Source organism: Ambystoma mexicanum, chromosome 3p, assembly GCF_040938575.1.
Source record: "Ambystoma mexicanum isolate Mex_15411 chromosome 3p, UKY_AmexF1_1, whole genome shotgun sequence".
Classification (NCBI taxonomy): domain Eukaryota; kingdom Metazoa; phylum Chordata; class Amphibia; order Caudata; family Ambystomatidae; genus Ambystoma; species Ambystoma mexicanum.
The window spans coordinates 340,550,607-340,563,108 of record NC_090925.1 but is presented as its reverse complement, the minus strand read 5'-3'; the positions used below and the strand labels follow the sequence as shown (position 1 = coordinate 340,563,108).

The 12,502-nt window shown below is 46.8% G+C and overlaps 1 protein-coding gene across 1 annotated transcript in view; it reads right to left on the bottom strand.

Annotated features, from left to right (window-relative positions):
* Positions 1-3,378: 3,378 nt before the first annotated feature.
* SLC52A3 (solute carrier family 52 member 3) overlaps positions 3,379-12,502 on the bottom strand; it is a 51,368-nt gene continuing 42,244 nt past the window's right edge. The window contains exon 3 of the mRNA XM_069650943.1: positions 3,379-4,686. Within this exon, the coding sequence (XP_069507044.1) occupies positions 4,474-4,686 (213 nt within the window). The 3' untranslated portion in view covers positions 3,379-4,473. The remainder of the gene's footprint in view (positions 4,687-12,502) is intronic.

The following is a 12,502-nucleotide window of genomic DNA, read 5'->3' as shown; positions in this document are numbered from 1 at the left end:
ACCATCGGCTTAAGGTTGGGTCCAATGTGGGGAGCCCCTCTGGGGGCAGGGACGCATTGAAGCTATAGGAGAAGGATTTGAGCCCAAGAACAACAGGAAACATAACAGGAAATGCCACTTATACCCTACCTGGGGAGGGGGCCCCCGTCTGAATGAGAGAAGGGCAAATGGTTATGAAAAACCACCTTTAGACTAAAGAGAATATTCTAGCCTAGGACATAGATTAACTTCCTATTTGGAGAAAGGTAGTGAAATGGAGAATCCGAGAGAACCAATCTTTGTGGAGGATTATAGCTTAATTTTGACCTATATGTTTGAAGGGGGAGGTCCCCCGTCGCTTAACCATTCTAGAATCCTGAGCTTGTTTAATGAGATTCAGGACTAAGGTTGATATCATCCAAAGACATAAGCCTAGTAGATTTCCTACATAGCACACAATATGATTTTGTTAGATTGGTCATACCATCCAGATTGGTTTATGATTCATTGGTGAGCGAAATGAAAATCTACAAAGGTTTGGCTATGACATATTCCCGTTCTCCCAAGTTAGGAAAAAATAAGTGAATAACTCTGAATATGCAAGTATCCCTGAGCCATCTAGAATGGACTCTCTAGTCAGAGAGAGTTCATGGTAACAAAGAATAAAAATGAGGAGATTAACTCTGAAGGAATTCATAACACAATTAAAAGACATGAAGCAAAACCTTTAGCTCTGAGACCCATTTTACACTGTCCTAATTGACCATACTCTGGTAGGGCTGTGAAAACGTATCACTGCATTCGATCAAATATGACATTTAATGACCTGAAAATGAACCTAGCAAAAACAGTCATTCTCAGATTTTCCAAATCCAAATCTCTTAAAAAAAGATTTGTTTGGATATTATGTGGCTCCCGGATTGTAACATGATGTACTTGGGATATCAGATTCTAGCAAACCCATTCAAGGCCTTCTATAGAAACTACTTGAGGGATAAAGCAAGTAAACAAGCAACCCAGTTGAGATATGTTGATAGAAGATTCAGTAAATTTTCAATGAATCCAGCTATCAGATTTGACACTGCTAAAATAATTCAGAAAATTTGCTATGGGCTTGAGTTTTTTCCCACGCTGGGCACGGGAACAGATTGACCTCTATGAAGCACTGATATGGAGATCTGTATTATTTTATACCCCGAAAAGTGTCACCTGTGCGCCAATACATTATGACCTGGGATTATTTTCAATGCGTAGTATCATTTAATGGAAAAGACTCAACCTGACTAGAAATCTCTATACAAATAAGGAAAACACATTATACTCTAGGATGAGCATGGAGGTCATCGCTGGGAAACAAAAAAATTGTTTAATCCATGAACTGAATCAGGAATCATTTGCAGTATTTTCCTCTGCAGGAGTATCTCTGAACCTATTTCTGTTGCGGCCTCAAAATTCTACAAATGACAGATTGGGGAAATTCCATGATGAAAATATTGTTAACCAGGTTGGATGCTTCGGTAGTCTCGCACTATAAAGAGTCGGGCACGATGGAACAGTACTTAACACGTTTTCCTAGCAGACACATGAGAAATGATTTTATGCAATTCAGATTGAATGTTCTACCAACTAAAGAGATCCTAAACATTATAGGGGTCGAAGGAGAGCCAGGTTGTAGATACTGTAAGGAAAAGGATACAGTGGAAACACTGTTTGATCTAGTGCTATGCTGTCCCGCATTGACACTATTCAGAATCAAATATTTTAGTAAATGTGTACCTAATATTGACTATTTATATTTGGATCTACTTTGGATGAATATGTTGACGGAAGTTCAGTAAGTCTAATTTAGTCAGTTATGATGTTCTTAAAAAATGTATGTAAAATCTGGTAGTGAATTCGAACTTGCAGGAAGGAGCTGTAATTGTATCATAGAAAAGAATGTTTTATTTGTTAAACATGTAATATTAATTATTTTATTAGATTGTTAAAAGATGAAATCATGTTATGATAAAAAGAAAACGTAATTGTAACTGTACTGGTTAATTTAAAAGCAAATTGTAATACATTGTTTTATCTTTTGTAAGGGTTTCTTTGAACAAAAGACAGAAAGAAAGAAAGAAAGAAAGAAAGAAAGAAAGAAAGAAAGAAAGAAAGAAAGAAAGAAAGAAAGAAAGAAAGAAAGAAAGAAAGAAAGAAAGAAAGAGAGGAGGGAGCTTGAACGATGGAAATAATAAAAGTGAAAAAGAAAAAAAAGGAAGGCTAGAGATCTGCATGGCATGTGGAAAGAAGTTCAAAGAATCCTTTCCAATTAGCATTATACCTGCATTACCTGTGCATTGGTCAATGTCAGTGTTATCCTTGGCCTCCGAGTTGAACCTATTTCCTGTAGTCTCTGTCCATTAGTGATACCTTGTAACTGCATCCGCAGCCTCTTGCGGTTGTAAAAGGTTTCATGTGGTGCTCAGTGAAGACTATTTTTGATCATTTACACCAGAAGCCATGGGACCATGAGAGGGAGGGGAAAAATGGCAGCCCCCAGAAGCCAACTAGAGTGTTCATTTTTGTGGCTATTTAACATTTACTGATGTTGGTGTTCTCCAGGTGCCAGTGGTAATTACTTCAATGCATCACCAGAAAATATGTATGGGCACTTAAACATTACATACATATTGAGTCTTGCAAACACAGATTAGTTAATTTGAGAAAACACACCCAACAAGGGTGGACTGCATGTGTAGGTAGATGGTGATGGCAGAAGAGTTAAAGGGTGCTGAAAGTTCTGGGAGTGGGGCGTTACCATTATATAGTGCTGACACCTGAGGTGGGAAAGGTTCAAGAGGCGGTTAGAACAGGAGAAAGCGTAAGCGGGTGGGGGGCAGTGTTAACCTACAGTTTTAAGTATCGTGGGGGGACATCATGACAAACCTGTGTTGTACAATGTAGGCTGACCTTTGGAATCTAAATGTGTTAACTCCATGTAGGTGGTCAACAATGCTTCCAAGACATTTTCCCATAGGACCATTAAAGTCAGGGGTGTTGGGCTTCATTTCACCCAATAGGAAGATGAATTGGGTGAAATGTATTGATATGTACCAGTAGATGTACATACGCATGGGTGGGTGTGAACCGGAATATAATTACTCTGACTGGCCACACCAGGCTTGACAAAAATATACAATTTATTTTATTTATTAATCACAGTGTATAAAACTACATATATGGAAGATGAAGCCAGAGCCAGCTCAAAGGGGGGTGAAGTGGTGTGGTCACACAGGGGCGCAGCAAATAAAGGGCGCCACCAGCTCACACAATAAAAAGCTCATGTCAGTCAATGGGCCTCATTAAGAGTCCGGCGCCTGACTTTACCGGTGCCACCGGGAGATTCCAATTCCGGCGGCCCTGGAAGTTAGGCGTCGGTAAACTGTAAGTCCCCATTCCCATAGAGTCGCATAGGACTCTATGGGAGTGGGGACACGGAAGCGCCGGCACCGTTGTTAACACCGTTGTTAACAGAGTTGCTAACGGTGCCGGTGCTTCCGTGACCATGGCTGCTGCACCCGGCAGGGTCAGACCGATCGGGCACACCGGCCACGGCAGGCAGACTCAGAGTTTGCCGATCCGGAAACAAGGGTGCCGGTTAGCTTGTTTCCAGACCGGCAAACTTATAATGAGGCCCAAAGAGTTTCTATTAGTGAGTGATAGTGTGTTTAGGGCCGTGTCCGGCGCGGCGTGAATTCTTCACTCACTAAGAGAAAGTCATTGACGGACACTTTGCATGACACTTTATGGTTCGTGAAGTGGTGGCACCCTTTATTTGCCGTGAGCCTGCATCCCAGCTGGGGGTGGGGGGTGGGTGCGCGGGGGCTTGTCGCACTGGGCGCTGGTAGACCTGGGGCCGGCACTGGGTGAGGCATTCCCTGCCATCTCCAGAGCTAGAATCACAAATATAGGCCCTACTGTCGTGTATTTTTGTGAATTACTGCATCACAGGTGATAGAAGGGCCTCTTCTTAGATATCACCAGAGCCAAGAGTCATGTGAAATAATTTCCTATGATGTCATCAATTGAGCAAATGAATAATTTTCACAAAATGTACATTTTTTTCATTGAACATAGTGACGTCACAAAAAGCCACAGTGAGATGCTCGTTCCTGGCCAGTCTCGGCCTCAAGCGGCTAACACGGGTCACGGGAGAAGAGATGCCACTCTACACCGTGTGTGGATCAGTGCACAGACCTCTCTTCGACTGTGCACTCTCTGGCACCGGAGGCCTCAACTTAGTCATCTCACACCTTCTCACACTGGGCCTGATTGACAGAAGCGTTTTTATAATGGTGCAATCCCATTGGAAAACCCTCTGTGAATCCGGCTTACTACAGTCTCAATCCCGGCCAAACCCAACGTGGCCTTTACTTAAATAGTCATGACTTTTCCAGTCAACGTCGCTCCAGTGTCACTGGTCAGGACGTTTGCTCCACCCTTTTCATCCGAGGGTCACACAGGACAGCTGACGCTGCAGAGGTCCGCTGATTGGAAGAAGCTGTACACGTTTATCAGAGGGAACATGACCAGTGCCCCAATCATGGAGCCCAGCTGCACCACTGCCCCGCACCACACGAGGGCGCTGTGACTATGGCTACGCAGGAGCACCCCTGTCATCACCTTGACATAGCTGAGCAGGCCGGAGAAGAGGACCCAGGACAGCACCTGCAAAAAGAAGATTGCAAACGGAGGCTTTAGATCACTTTGCACGAGGTTCATTGTCAACAAGCAGGTGAGGAATTGGGCCGGAACAAGACAGCTGTGGCAAAATTTGTTTTTCTGGAGCGCCGTTCCTTAGGCACCAAACCCCCAGGTTGAGGAAGCGCCCCACTGTTAGGCAGAATCAAATGCAGTACCCTTTGGGAACACTCCATGCAATTAAGACTACAAGTGTCAGTACAAATTCACCTTTGGTACAAGCCTGTACTACACAGTAAAGTGGTAGCGATGGCTGAGCAGTCAGACCTATCTCAAGAGTTGAGTGAACAGTAGAACAAGTTACACATAGGACCAACAAATACAGTGATTCAAACAAACACTTACTCGAGGTTTCTTGGTAAAAGAATAACCATTTTTTAAACAGTCAGTTTGAAAACATTACCCTAGCAAGAGCAGCTCAATATCGCACACTAATATACTACAAATACACAACCAATCAGTTACTGAACAAGTTCAGCTCCCCTGAAGTGGGAGCAAATTAGCACTTCAGATACTTTAGAAAGGGGAAAAAAGACAAGGTTATAAGAATAGACAGCCCAAATATTTTCATAGACAGGGCAAAGGGTTTCAGTAAGCTACAACCAGCAATTCAGTTCATAGGCCTGGGCCAAAGTCAATGGTTCAGAGTCTTTGTATAGTATAGCACAGTTCTGGTAGTAAACGGTTAAGTCTTTGCCATGGATTTTAGAAGAATTTGGCTAGGCGAAAAGTTTGAAGAATGTTTAGGGAAGGACAAGCCTTCGAAGTCGGGGATGTTTCACAAACTTTCTCTTTGTCCGAAAAGATTTCCGGACCGCGTTTGCACAGTATCTTTAAAGTGAAGAAGAGCTGTAGCTGAGGCATTTGTTCCTGGCAGTTCGAGCAGATCTCACTGTTCCTTAGCTTCAGTCGTGGGGACAAGAAGGAGGACGTCGGGAGGTTCCTGCACTGCCCAGGGATGAGGCCACAAGCTTGGCAAAACAATGGTTTAAGGTGTGAGTGCCTTAAAGACCACAAACTGGTATCCTTCCCACTGGCTATCCGGTTTTCCACAGCACTCTGCAGAAAATTCGACTAGGAGGGGACGGTGTCCAGGCGACTTACGAGTTCGTTGTTCCCACCAAACTCAAGGGAAGAAGTTCACCTTGAAGGGCTTCTCTGTCGAGGAAGTTTCAGGCAATTCGGAACTGCAGCAGGTCTTCACCAGTCGTCCAGGAGTTGCAGCAGTCCTCTTCATTGAGGTCATCTTCGGTTCTTTCGTTCCAGTGGTCGACTCTGCTTTCCAAGTCCCAGAGTCCTACTTTTAAACAGTTTTCCCCCATTCATTCCAGCCTGGCTGTCACTCACACAGCATGGTGGCTGTCCTTGACGGACAGCCAGCCGGCCAATCACACTAGAGTACATTCAGGTCTCCTAGGAGACTAAGCACAGGAAGTTTCGGGCACCTCCCTCACATCCTGTCCATCTTAGACACTCAGGCGCCAGATGAGGGCTTCAGCAATGAAGCCCGCCAAAGGCCAACAAACAAAGTGACCAAACCTGGGTTGGTGTGCAGACACAAACACAAGAAGGACCTTTCCTAAAAGAAATGGCAAAAAAAGATGACCAGAGTCTGTTTTTACAGATAGGTCTTGGGCGCCATATTGAAAAGCATGGCTGACCCGATTTTTAGCTACCGTTGTCGGGTAAAATCATGGTAGTTTGATCTAAACCGCTGCCACCAGCCATTTCATGTAGGAAAGGATAACATTTGACTGTTACATGAGTGTTTTGACTCAGGGGAAGCTAAGCAACCCCTCCAGCACTCTATAGGAAGATAGTGTGTGCTGGGTCTGTAAATTTAAAGAGACTAGTAAAGTCAATTTAGCTTTACATGCTCTGGGAGACAGTAGCCAGTCCCAGAGAAGGTATTTAAATCTTGGGAAGTCTGAAAGACAACCCTGTGCCACTGCACTGAAGGTGCTGTGTGACACACAGAAAAAGATGATGCCTATGGAGTTGTTTTAAAACTCCATATCCAAAGAGCACAAAAGTAAAACATATTGAAAATGAAAGTTCAAAGCCCCAAAATATAGCAAAAGATCGGGAGGGCTCTAAGGCAGAGGGAATTTAGCACTTGTGTGAGAATTCTCCCTAACACCCAATCTGACTGTAATTTATCGAAGTGCACTGTATGAACACACTTTTGGAGATGTAAGGGGTGTGGCAAAATCCACTGCTCACACCATTGGGATAAACGGTGCTTCACCCCCTCTCCGAAATGTTGGGCTATGTTGCCTCGCGCTGACCTACAGATCTGTGGCCGGAGAGAACAGGGCGCAGGCATTACACTGTGCCTGGGCTTCCCCGTTAACAAGGCCCTGCCATTACTGATGTCATGCCTTTCACTGTTCCCACCTGCATGCAGACACATAAAATCCTGATGTGGGTTAGTACTTACATGCGAGGGGAGTGATTGGGAGGGTGGAGAGGGGACAGGAGACCAATCATATCACAGCAGCCATTAAGTGAGTGCTTTCAGACTTAAAGGACAGAGTTAACTGCTTGTAACATTGACGCTGCACTAGAGCAGTCTCATTAGAATGTGCAAAAAAGTTAGATGCCCCCACACAAATGAGTCTGCCCCTCAGCCCCGCCCATATCACCCTGACAATCCCACCCTACCCCTCACGAGGTTTGGTGAGAAAGATTGCATAGTAACATTTGTCGATTTCCATCACTGCCAACAAGCAATGAGCAGACACATGTCCACGTTGTGAATTAAACAAGACTTGCACCCTCAATACATACAACAAACTGGCCGCCTACCACACACAACTCATGCAACTGCATTATGGGTAAAACGGGCATGCAGCCTACCACACAGTGGTTAAAACAGGCATGCAGACTGAAAACTAGAGGCAGCACACACAAGACCCGCCCTATCATGTACGTGAACCAATCAGACACACACTACTCCCGCTGTTGTTGAACGAGACCTGAAGTACCCCACACACTGTGAATGAAGCAGCTAGCAGCAGCCTATCATATGGTGGGTGAAACAGACTAACATCCTGAAAGCATTACGCACAACCGCCCGACCAAACACACACCTGAGTAACCCAAGTCATTCTCCCTACACACCCTCTGAATGCCTCGCAGACAACCACTGTTCCACCTGCGAAGTACCACAGACACACACCCTACAAAACTGGTTATGACACAGACACATACCACACCAACACATCTTATGTACTCCACCACACGGGTCAACGCCAGTGCATGCAGTCAGGGTGCCCCTACGGGCAGCAACGAGGCTGGGCCAGTGCACGTGTTTAGACTGCCGCAGGCAAAGTGCTATTTTGTCTTCTCCTTTACAGTGGGGCTAGTTTTGATTTTGTTATGGGCAAAGCGGCCATGGCTCTGTATCTAAGGAGTGGCATGGTGCGCGCCTGTGCTACCCCTAATGTAGTAGGACATGTGCCTTTGTTACCAGCAGTGTGGTATGGTGTGTATATGTGTGTATCTAATCCCCTTCTTAGATACGCACCATACCACTCCTTAGACACAGGCCCATGCACCTTCAGGGAGTAAGATCGCACACCTTACCAGACTACTGATATCCCAAACATGCAACCTACCAAACACAGGGGGTCCCTTTCACCTCCTAGCTCTGCGATGCCCATCAGCAAATCTTGGTGAATCGCATTTGCACCCGAGCACGGCATGGATGCTCCAGGCGGCTGCAGACATCCAGCACTTTTAGGCTTTGTGAATCAGGTGTATGACAGCCGTTGCAAATCAGAGAGGCTGGCGGGTGACTTGCCGGAACAGGCCCTGCGTGCAGGGTGCTTCGGAGGCCCACCATTTGCAAGGGACCTCGGCATTAATTCATACACACACGCTGCCTGCGCAGATGCACGTGTATGTGAGCACGCCATTGGAGGTATGCAATTCTGTGATCAAAACATTCATTTTACTTTAAAGTTCTGCAGCACTAGATATATGTTATGTTATGTTACTTGGCATTTATATAGCGCATTATATATCATTGATATGACCTCAAAGCGCTGGTAGATTGAACGCCCTCGGGAACCGTAGTTCAAGTCAGTAGAGAGAGAGAGTGTCGTAAGGTGCGTGGGTGCACCGGATATGTGTGCAGCTGGTGTGGTTGTTGGACGATAGCTGCTTCCTAGCGGTAGGTGTGGTGCTGAGGAAATCAGTTGGATGTGTTCAATCTGGAGGGTGGACACCCAGACTGGGTTCTGGCTGCGTTAGGCCTGAGGAACGCCTAAGCTAGCCGGAATGTGCTCAGCTAGCTGTGTTTTATTAGGGTGATGAGGTGTTTGTGGGATCATGTTTGTATGTCAACAGCTAGGCTGAATTATCAGGGGTATAGCTGTGTTCTAGTTGAATGATGGTGTATAGAGGAGAGTAAGCGTAGTAGTGTGATAGGTGGTTATCAGTAAAGCGCCTGAGAACAGGCACGTGAGCAGGACAGTGGGGACGTACATAGCGACATACATATATAAAACAACAGGATGCATAGGGGTATATATGGGATACAGAAAAATATGGGGATACAGGTATATAGCCTATATAGGAGATACAGATATTTGGTAACGTTTTGGTGAACAGGTGTTGTCCCTATCCACAACATTCATAACATCCGTGACATCCGTGTCATCCGCACCATCTGCACAAACCGCACCATCCGTAACATCTGCACCATCTGTAACATCCACACCGTCTGCACTATCTGTGACATTCACACCTTCCGTAACATCTGCACCATCGGCACCATCCGCACCATCCGCAACATCTGCACCATCGGTAACATCCGCACCATCCGTAACATCCGCACCATCCCTAACATCCGCACCATCCATGACATCCGCACCGTATGCACTATCTGTAACATTTGCACCATCCGCAACATCTGCACCATCCGCAACATCCACACCATCCGCAACATCTGCACCATCGGTAACATCCGCACCATCCGTAACATCCGCACCATCCATGACATCCGCACCATCCGCAACATCTGCACCATTGGTAACATCCGCACCATCTGTAACATTTGCACCATCCGCAACATCCGCACCATCCGCAACATCTGCACCATCGGTAACATCCACACCATCCGTAACATCCTCACCAATTGTAACATACGCACCAACCATAGAATATGTACATCCGTAACATATGTGCCATCCGTAATAGCCACACCATCCGCACCTTCCGCAACATCTTCACCATTTGCGACATCACACCATCCGTAACATTCGCACCATTTGCACCATCCGTAACATCCGCACCAACCGTAACGTCCATACCAACCGTAACATACGCACCATCCGCTGCAACATCCGCACCATCCGGAACAACAGCACCATCCGTACCATCCGTACCATCTGTAACATCCGCACCAACCATAAAATCCACAACATCTGCACCATCCGCAACATCTGCACCACAGGCAACGTCCACACTATCCATACCATCCGTGATGTTGGCATTATCCGTAGCGTCTGCACCCACCATCCGTAGCATCTGCACCATCTCCAGCATCTGTAACATCAACACCATCCGTACCATCCGCACCACCCGTTGCATCCGCACCATTCGTAGCATCCGCGCCATCCGTGGCATCCGCGCCATCAGTGGCATCCACGCCATCTGTGGCATCTGCGCCATCAGTAGCATCTGCGCCATCCATAGCATCCATGCCATCCGTAGCATCTGCACCATCCGCACCATCCACACCATCTTGTAGCATCCGTACTAGCTGCACCATCCGTAGTTTCCGCAACATCCGTAGCATCTGTAGCATCCACACCATCCATAGCATCCACACCATCCGTAGCATCTGCACCATCCGTAGCATCCGCGGCATCCACGCCATCAGTGGCATCCGCGCCATCCGTGGCATCCGCACCATCCGTAGCATCTGCACCATCTGCACCATCCACACCATCTTGTAGCATCCGTACTAGCCTCACCATTCGTAGTATCCACAGCATCCATAGCATCCGTAGCATCCGCATGATCCATAGCATCCACACCATCCACAGCATCTGCACCATCCGTAGCATCCACGCCATCTGTAGCATCCACACCATCTGTAGCATCCGCACCATCTGCACCATCTGTAGCATCCACACTATCCGCACCATCTGTAGTATCTGCACCATCCATAGTATCTGCAGCATCCACACTAACTGTAGCATCCGCACCATCTGTAGCATCCACACCATCCGTAGCATCCGCTTCATCCGTACTATCTGCTGTATCCGCACCATTTGTAGCATCCTCACCATCCGTAGCATCTGCACCATCCGTAGCATCCGCACCATCCGTGATATTCACACCGTCCGTGATATCCGCACCATCCGTGACATCCGTGACATCTGCGACATCCGCAACATCCATGATGTCTGTGACGTCCGCGACATCTGCGACATCCGTGAGGTGGTGGGTGGATTGCCCATGGATGTGGGCCAAGGTAAAGGGTGGGGGAGAAGCTTGGTTTTGTCGCACACCATGATTTCAGTTTTAGTGGGGTTTAGGAGGAGGTGGTTTGTAGTCATCCAACGATCAATATCAAGGAGGCAGGCTGTGAGGTCGGGCTGAGAGTTGGAGTCTGAGTCGAGAGTTTTAGGATTATTTGGGTGTCATCAGCATAGTTATAGCACAGGATATTGTGCGGGTGGATTATTCCAGGAAGGGTGGGCATATAGAGGTTGAACAGGAGGGCTGATAGGCATGCTCCTTGTGGTACTCTGGTATTGACTGGTCGGGCGACGGAAGCAAAGGTGGAGAGGAGGGTTATTTGTTTCCTGTTGTTGCGGAAGGAGGCTATCCATTTGAGAGCATTTCTGCTGATTCCTAGGGAGTGGAGGCAGTCAAGGAGGATTGAATGGTTAATACTGTCAAAGGCGGCAGAGAGGTGTAGGAGGATTAGTGCAGCGCATCCCACATAGTCCACGGTGATCTTAAGATCGTCCCAGATTGAGGTCAGAGTGGTTTCGGTTCTGTGTCGTGGTCTGAAGCCTGATTGTACAGGGTCGAGGAGGTTGTTGGATTCGATAAAGGCATTTAGTTGGGAGTATGCGGTTCGATCGATGAGTTTAGCAAGGAACCTGGTTTTTGAGATGGGGCGGTAGTTTTTGCGGTCGAGGGGGACGAGGGAATTTTCTTTTAGAAGAGGCTTGACATGAGCAGTTTTGAAGGCGTCGGGGAAGATTCCGGAGGTGAAGGAGTCATTTAGGATGGTTCTTGCATACTCTCCTGTGCAGGTGGATGAGAATATTTCTTTGGGGATTGAGGCGGGGCAGGGGCCAAGGGGGGAACCAGATGGTTTCCGAGCAGAGAGAAGGTTGAGAAATGTGTCTCTCGAGATTGCTGTGAACGAGTCAAAGGTGGGTGGGGTTGTTGTTGTTATGGCAGGCGGGGGGTGACTGCTAGGGCAGATGGATTATGTGGCGGGGACAGGAGGGCGAGTTTGTTGTTAAGAGAAGTTGTTCTGTCGAGAGCAGTGGTGTAGAAGTGGAAAGATAGCGAGTCGCTGAGTGATTGAGATGGGGTGGATTGGGTGGAGGTACACGTCGGTTTGACGAATTCAGGAATGATTTTGTGGAGTTCCTTGCTGCGGTTTTCACAGTTGAGAATTTGGGAATTGTAGTGGGCTTTTTTTGCTTTTCGGATTTCGGCTTTGTGGTGGTGATGATGCCAGGCGAGGCATGGTTGGTTTTATTTTTCTGCCATTTGCGTTCAAGGGATTTATACAGTTGTTTTGCAA